This window comes from Rhinatrema bivittatum, chromosome 12 (genome assembly GCF_901001135.1).
Source record: "Rhinatrema bivittatum chromosome 12, aRhiBiv1.1, whole genome shotgun sequence".
NCBI lineage: Eukaryota > Metazoa > Chordata > Amphibia > Gymnophiona > Rhinatrematidae > Rhinatrema > Rhinatrema bivittatum.
The window spans coordinates 737,966-754,151 of NC_042626.1; the positions used below are offsets into that span (position 1 = coordinate 737,966).

General features: G+C 50.9%; 1 protein-coding gene across 1 annotated transcript; it reads left to right on the top strand.

Moving 5' to 3' along the window:
- Positions 1-1,232: 1,232 nt before the first annotated feature.
- Positions 1,233-5,456, top strand: LOC115074230 (epidermal growth factor receptor kinase substrate 8-like). Its single transcript, XM_029573519.1, has 6 exons — positions 1,233-1,403; positions 1,677-1,764; positions 2,127-2,246; positions 2,373-2,443; positions 2,935-3,067; positions 4,459-5,456. The coding sequence occupies exons 1-6, from the start codon at positions 1,333-1,335 to the stop codon at positions 4,468-4,470; spliced, it is 495 nt and encodes a 164-aa protein (XP_029429379.1). The 5' UTR covers positions 1,233-1,332; the 3' UTR covers positions 4,471-5,456.
- The last annotated feature ends 10,730 nt before the right edge of the window (positions 5,457-16,186 follow it).

A 16,186-nucleotide genomic window follows, 5' to 3' on the forward strand; every position in this document is an offset into this window, starting at 1 on the left:
ACTCCCTCACAGGCTTTCTGCTTCAGATATTTAAAAAGTTTTTACTGTGAGTTTTTGCCTCTACGGCCAACTTCTTTTCAAATTCTCTCTTAGCCTGTCTTATCAATGTCTTACATTTAACTTGCCAACGCTTATGCTTTATCCTATTTTCTTCTGTTGGATCCTTCTTCCAATTTTTGAATGAAGATCTTTTGGCTAAAATAGCTTCTTTCACCTCCCCTTTTAACCATGCCGGTAATCGTTTGGCCTTCTTTCCACCTTTCTTAATGTGTGGAATACATCTGGACTGTGCTTCTAGAATGGTATTTTTTATCAATGACCACGCCTCTTGGACATTTTTTACTTTTGTAGCTGCTCCTTTCAGTTTTTTTCTAACAATTTTTCTCATTTTATCAAAGTTTCCCTTTTGAAAGTTTAGCACGAGAGCCTTGGATTTGCACACTGTTCCTTTTCCAGTCATTAAATCAAATTTGATCATATTATGATCACTATTGCCAAGCGGCCCCACCACCGTTACCTGTCTCACCAAGTCCTGTGCTCCACTGAGAATTAGATCTAAAATTGCTCCCTCTCTCGTCGGTTCCTGAACCAATTGCTCCATAAAGCTATCATTTATTCCATCCAGGAACGTTATCTCTCTAGCGTGACCCGATGATACATTTACCCAGTCTATATTGGGGTAATTGAAGTCTCCCATTATTACCGCACTACCAATTTGGTTAGCTTCCCTAATTTCTCTTAGCATTTCACTGTCCGTCTCACCATCTTGACCAGGTGGACGGTAGTATACCCCTATCACTGTAGTCTTCCCTGACACACAAGGGATTTCTACCCATAAAGATGGCGCCATTTTGAGAATGGAACCCAGGAAGACAAAGGGACCAAATTCCACGGAAGGGATAAGACTCATCTTGGAGGGGGGATTGAAGTAGGCCAGGGGGAGAGGTAAAATCTTTGGCAGTACTGAAGCTTTTTCTTTCCAGTTTTTATTTTGATTCAACTACATGAACTGAACAGCAGACAAAACAAAACATTAAGTAATAGGATGTAAGTAAGAATGTCTTCTATGCCCTGTTGCCTCTTCTAGCTTCACCCTGCTTTGCTCCGATTCTTCAAAGAATGTACCAGGACTACTACTTATTTCTGTAGCCCTGTCAGACATACATAATGCTACACAAATACATAAGAGATAGTAGCTCTATCGAGAAGAGAGTATCTAGTTAAAATAGACAAATAAGAGACTTACCCAGTTCTGTTTATTATTGAAAATTGTTTTAAAGCAAGAAGGATGTGGTTAGGAGCGCCAGTGTAAACATTTAAAAGTGGCTGCTTATGTTTTGCTCCACTGATTATCTTTTCTCTTTGCAGTCTCCCATGGATAACCTCTCACCTTTCTCTGCCAGGTATGGACAGTGCTTTAATAATAATGCATTAGGAAGGCCCGACCTGAGAGAGCACAGCTTTGCTTCTGAGAGCCAGCACAAGGCAGTGGCTAAACTTCACAGAGAGTCTGCTTCTTTCCCACTCACAGAAGGGGCTGCACAGGATATTTTCTATTTGCCTTCCTTACTCTGCCCCACACATCCATCTCCATCCCCTCATACTACCCCTAATCTCAAATCTCCACACCTCTCTCATTTATTTAACGCTTTAAAATTCCTTAAACTATGTTCTAGGTCCGGCCCTCAGCTCATGCGAGTGATGTACGACTTTGTGGGCAGGAACAGCAAGGAACTAACAGTAGTGAAGGGGGATATGATAGAGGTGAGTATGCGCCATGCAGACCCTTACAGGATGACGTAGGCCATGTGAATCGCGCTCTCGCTCCTATTGACATCTCTTTTGTGATGACTCTGCAAGGCTCTTTTCATTACTAACAGAGGCACTGCTATGACACTTGCCCAGGGCAGACCACTATCACTTCTTATTTTTTTTCTACATTTTCCTTTAAGAAAATTTAAATGAAAAAAGAAATAAAATAATTGTGTGCTATTAGCAAGTCCCGTCCTGGCTAGAGGCACGTGGTATTGGCAGAAGCTCTTATTCGCCCTGCTTGTCAAACTAAGCTGCTTGAACACTTGCAGTGCCTATGACAATTTAATTTTTAGATATTTTTCTTGTTTTAGGTCCTGGATCAAAGCAAGCAGTGGTGGATGGTTAAAAATATGAAGGATGAAACAGGCTATATACCCAATAACATCCTGGAGCCGATAGATAACCAGCAGTCCAAGAACAAGATGAATCAGGTAGCGAGAGAATGAGGGGAAGGGAAAGGTCAGCGGGCAGTGGCAGGAGATGAATGATAGGAAGAAGTGGAATACTAACGGCAGGTTGGGGAGGGCAGTAACCTTTTAATCTCCTGCCGTCCACAGCGTCTGCAAAGGAGTTCCAGCCCTGCAGAGGAGGTAGCAGCGTGGCTGAACGACCAGGGCTTCTCTAAACTGTATGTACTTGCACGTCTGCTTTCTCTGGCTTCACACATGAGATTCTCGCTCTTGCCTTTTGGAGTTAAAAAAAAAAAAAATCAGTATTAGGTGAAACTTTGTGCAAAATTCCTTGAAAAATCCTGGAACCTGCGCCTTGTAAGTAATTGTGCCAGGGTTTCTATAGCAAATCAAATCAGGGGGTAGGGGGTAGTCCTGCCTCACTTTGTGTAAGATGGAATATTTTTATCTACAAGTTTTTGTTACTGGCTTCCAGGTTAAAAAGAAAACATGTGGGCCAAGAAACCTCTGCATCCATCACGTGCCCAATTAAATTGCTCTTCTATAGAAATACGGCTTTCAGCAGCTCTAGCAGGGCTGTCCTGTGGTTTGTGACGCGACTTACCCTGTGCTACAGCAGAAACAACTAATTCCCCTTTTCCTTTCTATACAAGATGTCTCTCGTCTGCACTGCCTGCTGGCACTGAGCACTTATTTTGTTCCTGACTAGGACAGTGAAATGCCTTGGGGTGCTAAGTGGAGCACAGCTGCTGGAACTCAGTAATAAAGACCTGAAACTGGTTTGTCCAGAGGAAGGCGAAGACGTCTTTTCTCAGCTGTCTGCCATAAAGTCACTAGAGAAGGTGAGGGACCACCAAACATGTAACACCTACAGTCCAGGGCCACGGAAGTCTTCCTCCGCAGCCCACCCACACTGCAGGGCCACAGGAGCCTTACACTGCAGCCCGCGCACCCACACTGCAGGGCCACAGGAGCCTTACACTGCAGCCCGCGCGCCCACACTGCAGGGCCACAGGAGCCTTACACTGCAGCCCCCCGCACCCACATCAGGGCCACAGGAGCCTTACACTGCAGCCCGCGCACCCACATCAGGGCCACAGGAGTACACTGCAGCCCGCGCACCCACATCAGGGCCACAGGAGCCTTACACTGCAGCCACGCACCCACATCAGGGCCACAGGAGCCTTCCACTGCAGCCACGCACCCACATCAGGGCCACAGGAGCCTTACACTGCAGCCCGCGCACCCACATCAGGGCCACAGGAGCCTTCCACTGCAGCCACGCACCCACATCAGGGCCACAGGAGCCTTCCACTGCAGCCTGCGCACCCACACTGCAGGGCCACAGGAGCCTTCCACTGCAGCCCGCGCACCCATATCAGGGCCACAGGAGCCTTCCACTGCAGCTACACCCACATCAGGGCCACAGGAGCCTTCCACTGCAGCCCACACACCCACATCAGGGCCACAGGAGCCTTCCACTGCAGCCACGCACCCACATCAGGGCCACAGGAGCCTTACACTGCACCGCGCACCCACATCAGGGCCACAGGAGCCTTACACTGCAGCCACGCACCCACATCAGGGCCACAGGAGCCTTACACTGCAGCACGCACCACATCAGGGCCACAGGAGCCTTACACTGCAGCCGCGCACCCACATCAGGGCCACAGGAGCCTTACACTGCAGCCCACGCACCCACATCAGGGCCACAGGAGCCTTACAGTGCAGCCCACGCACCATCAGGGCCACAGGAGCCTTACTGCAGCCCACGCACCCACATCAGGGCCACAGGAGCCTTACACTGCAGCCCACGCACCCACATCAGGGCCACAGGAGCCTTACACTGCAGCCACGCACCCACATCAGGGCCACAGGAGCCTTCCACTGCAGCTCACGCACCCACATCAGGGCCACAGGAGCCTTCCTCCACCACCTGCCCACCCACCACAGCTCCTTGCAAGCCATCCTCTGCATCCCGCCACAGGAGCCTTGTGCCACAGCCTGCCCACCTGGTCCACACAAGCCTTCCTTTGCAGCCTGCCCACCCACTGTAGGGCTAAGCGAGCCTTCCACCAGAGCCTGCCCCCACAGCTCACACCCCCACCGCAAGGCCACGCCAGCATCTTCTAACACAGCTAAGATAATGTATTCTTTCCTACCTGCATCCAAGACGGTATATGTGCAAGTAGCTGTATGTTTTTAAAAACTATCCTTATCTCCTTTTTTACAGCCTCTGCAATGAATTGGTGGGAGCAGAAGACAGGAAGGGAAATGAGCAGAAATATTTAAAGATGACACAATTATTCAAAGTAGTAAAACATAAGCAGACTGAGGCAGCAGATGACGATTCTGAGACTGGAAGACTGGGCACCTAAATGGCAGATGAAATTTAATGTGGACAAGTGCACAGGGACACAAAGAGGGGCAAAAATGTCAACTATGGGGTAGAGAATGAATTCAGCCACAGTTTAGGCTACTCCCACGCGCAGTTCCCTACAGACACAGTTTGTAGAAATAGTTTTGCTTGGATTTATCTGGCAGGGCAGTTCTGCTTTGGTTTTTGTCCTAGCAAAAGCAGCCAGAGACATTTGTGCTCGCTTTATGTGCAGGTACCTTTTTTTGGAAAAGGGGAAACTACACAGGTAGCTAATTATGCAAAACTAGCCACATTAGGTGGCTCTCCTGACCACCACAGAAATGCCGCCACAGCTCCACGCATACAATACTCATGCTGCTGCCATGCACAGCAAATTGCAGCTATGTAAAGGTTGAGTAATAATCAAAACGCCATTACTGCAGCTAAAATGCTAGGGCTTCATTGTCATCCTCTCCAAGCGTGCCACATAAGAACCTGCCATACGGGTCAGACCGAGGGTCCGTCAAGCCCAGCATCCTGTTTCCAACAGTGGCCAATCCAGGCCATAAGAACCTGGCAGGATCCCACACGTAAACAGACCCCACACTTCTATCGCACAGTGATATTCCCAGGGAGGATACCTTCAAACAACTGCCTGAGCCCATTTCAACTCACACACTTGGAGTCGTGCACAATACCTCAAAATCTTCAGCTCAGGGTGCAGCAGTGGTCAAAAAAAGCAAATAGAAAATTAGTGGTTATTCAGAAAGGAACACATGGAAATATAACAACGTCTATCAATACATGGTGAGGCTGTACCTTGACTATTGTGCGCACTCCATATCTATATCGGCATTTGGTGCTAATGTTGCACTTGGATTTGCTGTGATACTGTGTGTGTCTTATTCTTTGAACAGTGCTTTATAATCTTAAAATTAATCCATAACCTTGTACATCTGGAAGAGAATGGTTATTCAATGCCACTTATACTGACAATTATATATTGATGTAGTACATTGAATACTTTTGCATTGTTAATTTAGAAGGCTTGTACATTGAAAAGTTTTAATAAAAAGTTAAAAAAATTAAATGAAAACGACTACTGCTGTCAAAAATAATAAAAGAAAAACAAAACAGAAAGCAATAAAGTTGTGAAACAGCTTCCCTGTGAAGAATGAGTAAGGAGGTTAGGGCCGTTCAGTTTGGGAGGAGATATGTGGGTTTGTAAGTGGTGAGTGGTGTTGAAAGCGGACAGTGAACAGTTATTGACTTTGCCCAACAGCTCGTACCATGAAAACTAATGGGCAGCAGCTTTAGCTGACTTGGTAAAAGTGTTTGTTCTGGAGGATGTGCAGGTGTTGCAGTGTTTAGAAAAGGTTTTCACAAACTTCTGGAGGACCGGTCGGTGACATTAATTGGGCAGGTAGACTTGGGCAGTTTCCTGCGAGTGAACAAACAAGAAATGGATCTAATGCCAGAGCATGGTGGAGGCAGGATGGGGTCATCATGGTCTGGAAGGGAAGGGGAGGTGCCAGGGCACGCCGGCTCTCCCGCACCTGTTGTTGCATCGGCCTGAAGGAATGGATCTGCAGGAAGAGCATGGGAGGCAGGATGGGGTCATCATGGTCTGGAAGGGAAGGGAGGTGCCAGGGCACGCCGGCTCTCCCGCACCTCATAGTGCATCGGCCTGAAGGATTGGATCTGCAGGAAGAGCATGGTGGAGGCAGGATGGGGTCATCATGGTCTGGAAGGGAAGGGGAGGTGCCAGGGCACGCCGGCTCTCCCGCACCTCGTGTGCATCGGCCTGAAGGATGGATCTGCAGGAAGAGCATGGTGGAGGCAGGATGGGGTCATCATGGAAGGGAAGGGGAGGTGCCAGGGCACGCCGGCTCTCCCGCACCTCATAGTGCATCGGCCTGAAGGATTGGATCTGCAGGAAGAGCATGGTGGAGCAGGATGGGGTCATCATGGAAGGGAAGGGGAGGTGCCAGGGCATGCCGGCTCTCCCGCACCTCGTGTTGCATCAGCCTGAAGGAATGGATCTGCAGGAAGAGCATGGTGGGGGCAGGATGGGGTCATCATGGTCTGGAAGGGAAGGGGAGGTGCTGCTGTACCTGTCCACCTTAGTCAGATAAAGCCCTGTGGCCGCCCTGTTTAGCCACTTGGGATAGATGAAATAAAGAGCTCCACAAAAGTTGTTGTGAGGCCCTTTTAGCGAATCTTTTGAGGCCTATGCACCCTTCCTCAGCTAAGTAAAAAATTGAGCTGATGAAAGCAAGTCACAAACATTTTATGTTAGACTATCGGTTACAACTTATTCATTGCACTTAAAGTCTTTGCATAAGGTAAAAGATGTTCCTATGAGGGAATGAAGTGAATCTTTGAAGCTTTTAGGCTGTTAAACCAGGATGGATCTAGTGCTGGTACCAGTGCTTGCAGGATGCAAGAGGCAGGTTTCTGAATATCATTTGAATTTCTCCATGAGTGGGGGGAGATGTTTCTTTGGTTTAGCAGGACACAAGAAGGAAAGGGCCCAGCGCTGACCTTTAAGGTATTGCGTTGCAGTTTGGACACTAAGAGCTCGTTCCCCCACCAGCTGTGGTCTGTGCTGCTGATCCAGCGAGCAAGGATGAACCCTGTGTGCTTCCTGCCTCGCCTGCTCGGGCCCTTGTGTTCTGGTTCTGATTGAGCATCTGCAGTCATCCTTGCTTTAGAGAATCCCATTTCCTTATTCCTCCTCCCTGACTACCAGGACCACTGCAATGTTTCATGGTTCCTGCACCTCGCTCTCTGAGAATATAATGAACCATTTCTGTATGTGCTCTGAAGGTAACAAAGTTACCCTCTCTTTTGTAAGATTGATGGAGGGATGAGCAGTTCATTAACAAATGAATGCGGCTAGCAAACTGTTCCTGTCTCAGCTACCTGCAGTATTTCTCCAAGCTTTTCCCTCTGAAGGAAGCTGAACAAATCGTTTCCATCTGTAATTCTGGAAGCCACAAAAGGAGAAGTAGAAAGGCAGCGATGTGTTCATAGTTCGTTGCTGCTGTGCATGCAGAGGTCTCCGCACTGGGAAACACGGAGTTGTCATTGCTTGAGTGAGCAACTCCCGCGCCTCCTTCTTTAATTTGAAGAGATCCTGTAAACCAGGATCACAGGAAGGAAGTAAAGGCAGCCTTTCCCTCATAGAATAATTAAAAATAATAATAAAAAATTAAAAATGTTGAAGGCTGTGTTATGGGTTTTACTTACTAACATTTATATTTTAATAAAATCAAAGTGTTTTACTTGGTTCTGGAGGAGCTGCCACTGTGTGATCAAAAATGTAAAATTTTAGAAGAATCCATCATGCATTTTATATGGAAATAAAACAGATTTGGCATATGATTCATCTTCAACATCTAAGGAAGATTGTGCCAGCTTATAGGTAACATCAAAAGCAGCAATAGCCTAGTAAGTGATGGAAAAAAAATGAAAGACTATCTCCGCAAACCAAACCACTTCAGCAGCCACACTAAAGCCTGGGATAAGGCACAGAGGATCCTTAGCTGTGAGGGAGTGATAAGCCTTAAGCACAGAGATCCTTAGCGTCAGGGGGAGGTGAGGGGTAAAGCCTGGGATAAGCACAGAGATCCTTAGCTGTCAGGGAGTGAGGGGTAAAGCCTGGGATAAGCACAGAGGATCCTTAGCTGTGGGGGAGTGAGAGGTAAAGCCTGGGATAAGCACAGAGGATCCTTAGCTGTGAGGGAGTGAGGGGTAAAGCCTGGGATAAGCACAGAGGATCCTTAGCTGTGAGGGAGTGAGGGGTAAAGCCTGGGATAAGCACAGAGGATCCTTAGCTGTGGGGGAGTGAGGGTAAAGCCGGGATAAGCACAGAGGATCCTTAGCTGTGAGGGAGTGAGGGGTAAAGCCTGGATAAGACAGAGGATCCTTAGCTGTGGGGAGTGAGGGGTAAAGCCTGGGATAACACAGAGGATCCTTAGCTGTGAGGGAGTGGAGTGAGGGTAAAGCCTGGGATAAGCACAGAGGATCCTTAGCTGTGGGGAGTGAGGTATAAAGCCTGGGATAAGCACAGAGGATCCTTAGTGTGAGTGAGGAGAGTGAGAGGTAAGCCTGGGATAAGCACAGAGGATCCTTAGCTGTGAGGGAGTGAGAGGTAAAGCCTGGGATAAGCACAGAGGATCCTTAGCTGTGAGGGAGTGGGAGGTAAAGCCTGGGATAAGCACAGAGGATCCTTAGCTGTGAGGGAGTGAGAGGTAAAGCCTGGGATAAGCACAGAGGATCCTTAGCTGTGAGGGAGTGAGGGGTAAAGCCTGGGATAAGCACAGAGGATCCTTAGCTGTGGGGAGTGAGGGTAAAGCCTGGGATAAGCACAGAGGATCCTTAGCTGTGGGGGAGTTGGAGGGGTAAAGCCTGGGAAAGCCAGAGGATCCTTAGCTGTGGGGAGTGAGGGGTAAAGCCTGGGATAAGCACAGAGGATCCTTAGCTGTGGGGGAGTGAGAGGGTAAAAGCCTGGGATAAGCACAGAGGATCTTAGCTGTGGGGAGTGAGAGGTAAGCCTGGGATAAGCACAGAGGATCCTTAGCTGTGGGGAGTGAGGGGTAAAGCCTGGGATAAGCACAGAGGATCCTTAGCTGTGAGGGAGTGAGAGGTAAAGCCTGGGATAAGCACAGAGGATCCTTAGCTGTGAGGGAGTGAGGGTAAAGCCTGGGATAAGCACAGAAGGATCCTTAGCTGGGGGAGTGAGGGTAAAGCCTGGGATAAGCACAGAGGATCCTTAGCTGTCAGGGAGAGGGGTAAAGCCTGGGATAAGCCAGAGGATCCTTAGCTGTGGGGGATGAGAGGTAAAGCCTGGGATAAGCAGAGGATCCTTAGCTGTGAGGGAGTGAGGGGTATAAAGCCTGGGATAAGCACAGAGGATCCTTAGCTGTGGGGAGTGAGGGGTAAAGCCTGGGATAAGCTCAGAGGATCCTTAGTGTGGGGGATGAGAGGTAAAGCCTGGGATAAGCACAGAGGATCCTTAGCTGTGGGGAGTGAGGGGTAAAGCCTGGGATAAGCACAGAGGATCCTTAGCTGTGAGGGAGTGAGGGGTAAAGCCTGGGATAAGCACAGAGGATCCTTAGCTGTGAGGGAGTGAGGGGTAAAGCCTGGGATAAGCACAGAGGATCCTTAGCTGTGGGGAGTGAGGAATAAGCCTGGGATAAGCACAGAGGATCCTTAGCTGTGGGGGAGTGAGAGTAAAGCCTGGGATAAGCACAGAGGATCCTTAGCTGTGAGGGAGTGAGGGGGTAAAGCCTGGGATAAGCACAGAGGATCCTTAGCTGTGAGGGAGTGAGGGTAAAGCCTGGGATAAGCACAGAGGATCCTTAGCTGTGAGGGAGTGAGGGTAAAGCCTGGGATAAGCACAGAGGATCCTTAGCTGTGAGGGAGTGAGGGGTAAAGCCTGGGATAAGCACAGAGGATCCTTAGCTGTGGGGGGAGTGAGGGGTAAAGCCTGGGATAAGCACAGAGGATCCTTAGCTGTGGGGGAGTGAGAGGTTACAGCCTGGGATAAGCACAGAGGATCCTTAGCTGTGAGGGAGTGAGGGGTAAAGCCTGGGATAAGCACAGAGGATCCTTAGCTGTGGGGGAGTGAGAGGTAAAGCCTGGGATAAGCACAGAGGATCCTAGCTGTGGGGGAGTGAGAGGTTAAAAGCCTGGGATAAGCACAGAGGATCCTTAGCGTGGGTGAGGAGTGAGGGTAAAGCCTGGGATAAGCACAGAGGATCCTTAGCTGTGAGGGGATGAGAGGTAAGCCTGGGATAAGCACAGAGGGATCCTCTAGCTGTGAGGGGAGTTGAGAAGGTAAAGCCTGGGATAAGCACAGAGGATCCTTAGCTGTGAGGGAGTGAGGGGGTAAAGCCTGGGATAAGCACAGAGGATCCTTAGCTGTGGGGGAGTGAGGGGTAAAGCCTGGGATAAGCACAGAGGATCCTTAGCTGTGAGGGAGTGAGGGGGTAAAGCCTGGGATAAGCACAGAGGATCCCTTAGCTTTGTGAGGGAGTGAGAGGGTTAAAGCCTGGGAGAAGCACAGAGGATCCTTAGCTGTGGGGGAGTGAGGGGTAAAGCCTGGGATAAGCACAGAGGACCTTAGCTGTGATGGAGTGAGGGGTAAAGCCTGGTATAGCACAGAGGATCCTTAGCTGTGGGGGAGTGAGGGGTAAAGCCTGGGATAAGCACAGAGGATCCTTAGCTGTGGGGGAGTGAGAGGTAAGCCTGGGATAAGCACAGAGGATCCTTAGCTGTGAGGGAGTGAGAGGTAAAGCCTGGGATAAGCACAGAGGATCCTTAGCTGTGAGGGAGTGAGAGGTAAAGCCTGGGATAAGCACAGAGGATCCTTAGCTGTGAGGGAGTGAGAGGTAAAGCCTGGGATAAGCACAGAGGGATCCTTAGCTGTGGAGGGAGTGAGAGGTAAAGCCTGGGATAAAGCACAGAGGATCCTTAGCTGTGAGGGAGTGAGAGGTAGAAGCCGGGATAAGCACAGAGGATCCTTAGCTGTGGGGGAGTGAGAGGTAAAGCCTGGGATAAGCGCAGAGGATCCTTAGCTGTGGGGAGTGAGGGGTAAAGCCTGGGATAAGCACAGAGGATCCTTAGCTGTGAGGGAGTGAGGGTAAAGCCTGGGATAAGCGCAGAGGATCCTTAGCTGTGGGGGAGTGAGGGTAAAGCCTGGGATAAGCACAGAGGATCCTTAGCTGTGGGGAGTGAGAGGGTAAAGCCTGGGATAAGCAGCAGAGATCCTTAGCTGTGGGGGAGTGAGAGGTAAAGCCTGGGATAAGCACAGAGGATCCTTAGCTGTGGGGAGTGAGGGGTAAAGCCTGGGATAAGCACAGAGGATCCTTAGCTGTGGGGGAGTGAGGGGTAAAGCCTGGGATAAGCACAGAGGATCCTTAGCTGTGAGGGAGTGAGAGTAAAGCCTGGGATAAGCACAGAGGATCCTTAGCTGTGAGGGAGTGAGGGGGTAAAGCCTGGGATAAGCACAGATCCTTAGCTGTGGGGGGAGTGAGGGGTTAAAGCCTGGGATAAAGCACAGAGGATCCTTAGCTGTGAGGGAGTGAGATATAAAGCCTGGGATAAGCACAGAGGAGATCCTTAGCTGTGGGAGGGAATGAGAGGTAAGCCTGGGATAAGCACAGAGGATCCTTAGCTGTGAGGGAGTGAGAGATAAAAGCCTGGGATAAGCACAGAGGATCCTTAGCTGTGGGAGGGAATGAGAGGTAAAAGCCTGGGATAAAGCACAGAGGATCCTTAGCTGTGGGAGGGAATGAGAGGTAAAGCCTGCGGATAAGCACAGAGGATCCTTAGCTGTGAGGGAGTGAGGGGTAAAGCCTGGGATAAGCACAGAGGATCCTTAGCTGTGGGGGAGTGAGAGGTAAAGCCTGGGATAGCACAGAGGATCCTTAGCTGTGAGGGAGTGAGGGGTAAAGCCTGGGATAAGCACAGAGGATCCTTAGCTGTGGGGAGGTGAGGGGTAAAGCCTGGGATAAGCACAGAGGATCCTTAGCTGTGAGGGAGGTGAGGGGTAAAGCCTGGGATAAGCAACAGAGGATCCTTAGCTGTGAGGGAGTGAGGGGTAAAGCCTGGGATAAGCACAGAGGATCCTAGCTGTGAGGGAGTGAGAGGTAAAGCCTGGGATAGCACAGAGATCCTTAGCTGTGAGGGGTAAAGCCAGGGATAAGCACAGAGGATCCTTAGCTGTGAGGGAGTGAGGGGTAAAGCCTGGGAAAAGCACAGCGGATCCTTACCTTTGGGGGAGTGAGGGGTAAAGCCTGGGATAAGCACAGAGGATCCTTAGCTGTGAGGGAGTGAGAGGTAAAGCCTGGGATAAGGCAACAGAGGATCCTTAGCTGTGAGGGAGTGAGAGGTTAAAGCCTGGGATAAGCACAGAGGATCCTTATCTGTGGGGGAGGGAGAGGTAAAGCCTGGGATAAGCACAGAGGATCCTTAGCTGGTGGGGGAGTGAGGGGTAAAGCCTGGGATAAAGCAACAGAGGATCCTTACCTGTGGGGGAGTGAGGGGGTAAAGCCTGGGATAAGCACAGAGGATCCTTACCTGTGGGGGAGTGAGGGGTAAAGCCTGGGAGAAGCACAGAGGATCCTTAGCTGTGGGGGAGTGAGGGGTAAAAGCCCTGGGATAAGGCACAGAGGATCCTTAGCTGTGGGGGAGTGAGGGGTAAAGCCTGGGATAAGCACAGAGGATCCTTACCTGTGGGGGAGTGAGGGGTAAAGCCTGGGATAAGCACAGAGGATCCTTACCTGTGGGGGAGTGAGGGGTAAAGCCTGGGAGAAGCACAGAGGATCCTTAGCTGTGGGGGAGTGAGGGGTAAAGCCTGGGATAAGCACAGAGGATCCTTAGCTGTGGGGGAGGTGAGGGGTAAAGCCTGGGATAAGCACAGAGGATCCTTAGCTGTGGGGGAGTGAGGGGTAAAGCCTGGGATAAGCACAGAGGATCCTTAGCTGTGGGGGAGTGAGGGGTAAAGCCTGGGAATAAGCACAAGAGGATCCTTAGCTGTGGAGGGAGTGAGGGGGTAAAGCCTGGGAGAAGCACAGAGGATCCTTAGCTGTGGGGGAGTGAGGGGTAAAGCCTGGGATAAGCACAGAGGATCCTTAGCATGGTGGGGAGTGAGGGGTAAAGCCTGGGATAAGCACAGAGGATCCTTAGCTGTGGGGGGGAGTGAGGGGTAAAGCCTGGGGATAAGCCACAGAGGATCCTTAGCTGTGAGGGAGTGAGGAGGGTAAAAGCCCTGGGATAGCACAGAGGATCCTTAGCTGTGGGGGGAGTGAGAGGTAAAGCCTGGGATAAGCACAGGAGGGTCCTTAGCTGTGGGGGAGTGGAGAGGTAAAGCCTGGGATAAGCACAGAGGGATCCTTAGCTGTGAGGGAGTGAGAGGTAAGCCTGGGATAAGCACAGAGGGTCCTTAGCTGTGGGGGAGTGAGGAGGTAAAGCCTGGGATAAGCACAGAGGATCCTTAGCTGTGGGGGAGTGAGAGGTAAAGCCTGGGATAAGCACAGAGGATCCTTAGCTGTGGGGAGTGAGAGGTAAAGCCTGGGATGAGCACAGAGGATCCTTAGCTGTGGGGGAGTGAGGGGTAAAGCCTGGGATAAGCACAGAGGATCCTTAGCTGTGGGGGAGTGAGGGTAAGCCTGGGATAAGCACAGAGGATCCTTAGCTGTGGGGGAGTGAGGGGTAAAGCCTGGGATAAGCACAGAGGATCCTTAGCTGTGAGGGAGTGAGAGGTAAAGCCTGGAATAAGCACAGAGGATCCTTAGCTGTGAGGGGGGTGAGAGGTAAAGCCTGGAATAAGCACAGAGGATCCTTAGCTGTGAGGGAGTGAGAGGTAAAGCCTGGATAAGCACAGAGGATCCTTAGCTGTGGGGGAGTGAGAGGTAAAGCCTGGGATAAGCACAGAGGGTCCTTAGCTGTGGGGGAGTGAGAGGTAAAGCCTGGGATGAGCACAGAGGATCCTTAGCTGTGGGGGAGTGAAAGGTAAAGCCTGGGATGAGCACAGAGGATCCTTAGCTGTGAGGGAGTGAGGGGTAAAGCCTGGGATAAGCACAGAGGATCCTTAGCTGTGAGGAGTGAGGGGTAAAGCCTGGGATAAGCACAGAGGATCCTTAGCTGTGAGGGGAGTGAGGGGTGAAGCCTGGGATAAGCCCAGAGGATCCTTAGCTGAGGGGGAGTGAGGGGTAAAGCCTGGGGTAAGCACAGAGGATCCTTAGCTGTGGGGGAGTGAGAGGTAAAGCCTGGATAAGCACAGAGGATCCTTAGCTGAGGGGGAGTGAGGGGTAAAGCCTGGGGTAAGCACAGAGGATCCTTAGCTGTGGGGGAGTGAGGGGTAAAAGCCTGGGATAAGCACAGAGGATCCTTAGCTGTGGGGGGAGTGAGGGGTAAAGCCTGGGATAAGCACAGAGGATCCTTAGCTGTGGGGGAGTGAGGGGTAAAGCTGGGATAAGCACAGAGGATCCTTAGCTGTGGGGGGGGAGTGAGGGGTAAAGCCTGGGATAAGCACAGAGGATCCTTAGCTGTGAGGGAGTGAGAGGTAAAGCCTGGGATAAGCACAGAGGATCCTTAGCTGTGAGGGAGTGAGGGGTAAAGCCTGGGATAAGCACAGAGGATCCTTAGCTGTGGGGGAGTGAGGGTGGTAAAGCCTGGGATAAGCACAGAGGATCCTTAGCTGTGAGGGAGTGAGGGGTAAAGCCTGGGATAAGCACAGAGGATCCTTAGCTGTGAGGGAGTGAGAGGTAAAGCCTGGGATAAGCACAGAGGATCCTTAGCTGTGAGGGAGTGAGGGGTAAAGCCTGGGATAAGCACAGAGGATCCTTACCTGTGGGGGAGTGAGGGGTAAAGCCTGGGATAGGCACAGAGGATCCTTAGCTGTGGGGGGAGTGAGGGGTAAAGCCTGGGATAAGCACAGAGGATCCTTAGCTGTGAGGGAGTGAGTGGGTAAAGCCTGGGATAAGCACAGAGGATCCTTAGCTGTGAGGGAGTGAGGGGTAAAGCCTGGGATAAGCACAGAGGATCCTTAGCTGTGGGGAGTGAGGGGTAAAGCCTGGGATAAGCACAGAGGATCCTTAGCTGTGAGGGAGTGAGTGGTAAAGCCTGGGATAAGCACAGAGGATCCTTAGCTGTGAGGGAGTGAGAGGTAAAGCCTGGGATAAGCACAGAGGATCCTTAGCTGTGAGGGAGTGAGGGGTAAAGCCTGGGATAAGCACAGAGGATCCTTAGCTGTGAGGGAGTGAGGGGTAAAGCCTGGGATAAGCACAGAGGATCCTTACCTGTGGGGGAGTGAGGGGGTAAAGCCTGGGATAAGCACAGAGGATCCTTAGCTGTGGGGGAGTGAGAGGTAAAGCCTGGGATAAGCACAGAGGATCCTTAGCTGTGAGGGAGTGAGAGGTAAAGCCTGGGATAAGCACAGAGGATCCTTAGCTGTGGGGGGAGTGAGAGGTAAAGCCTGGGATAAGCACAGAGGATCCTTAGCTGTGAGGGAGTGAGGGGTAAAGCCTGGGATAAGCACAGAGGATCCTTAGCTGTGGGGAGTGAGAGGTAAAGCCTGGGATAAGCACAGAGGATCCTTAGCTGTGAGGGAGTGAGTGGTAAAGCCTGGATAAGCACAGAGGATCCTTAGCTGTGGGGGAGTGAGAGGTAAAGCCTGGGATAAGCACAGAGGATCCTTAGCTGTGAGGGAGTGAGGGGTAAAGCCTGGGATAAGCACAGAGGATCCTTAGCTGTGGGGGAGTGAGAGGTAAAGCCTGGGATAAGCACAGAGGATCCTTAGCTGTGAGGGAGTGAGGGGTAAAGCCTGGGATAAGCACAGAGGATCCTTAGCTGTGAGGGGAGTGAGGGGTAAAGCCTGGGATAAGCACAGAGGATCCTTAGCTGTGAGGGAGTGAGAGGTAAAGCCTGGGATAAGCACAGAGGATCCTTAGCTGTGGGGGAGTGAGAGGTAAAGCCTGGGATAAGCACAGAGGATCCTTAGCTGTGAGGGAGTGAGGGGTAAAGCCTGGGATAAGCACAGAGGATCCTTAGCTGTGGGGGAGTGAGAGGTAAAGCCTGGGATAAGCACAGA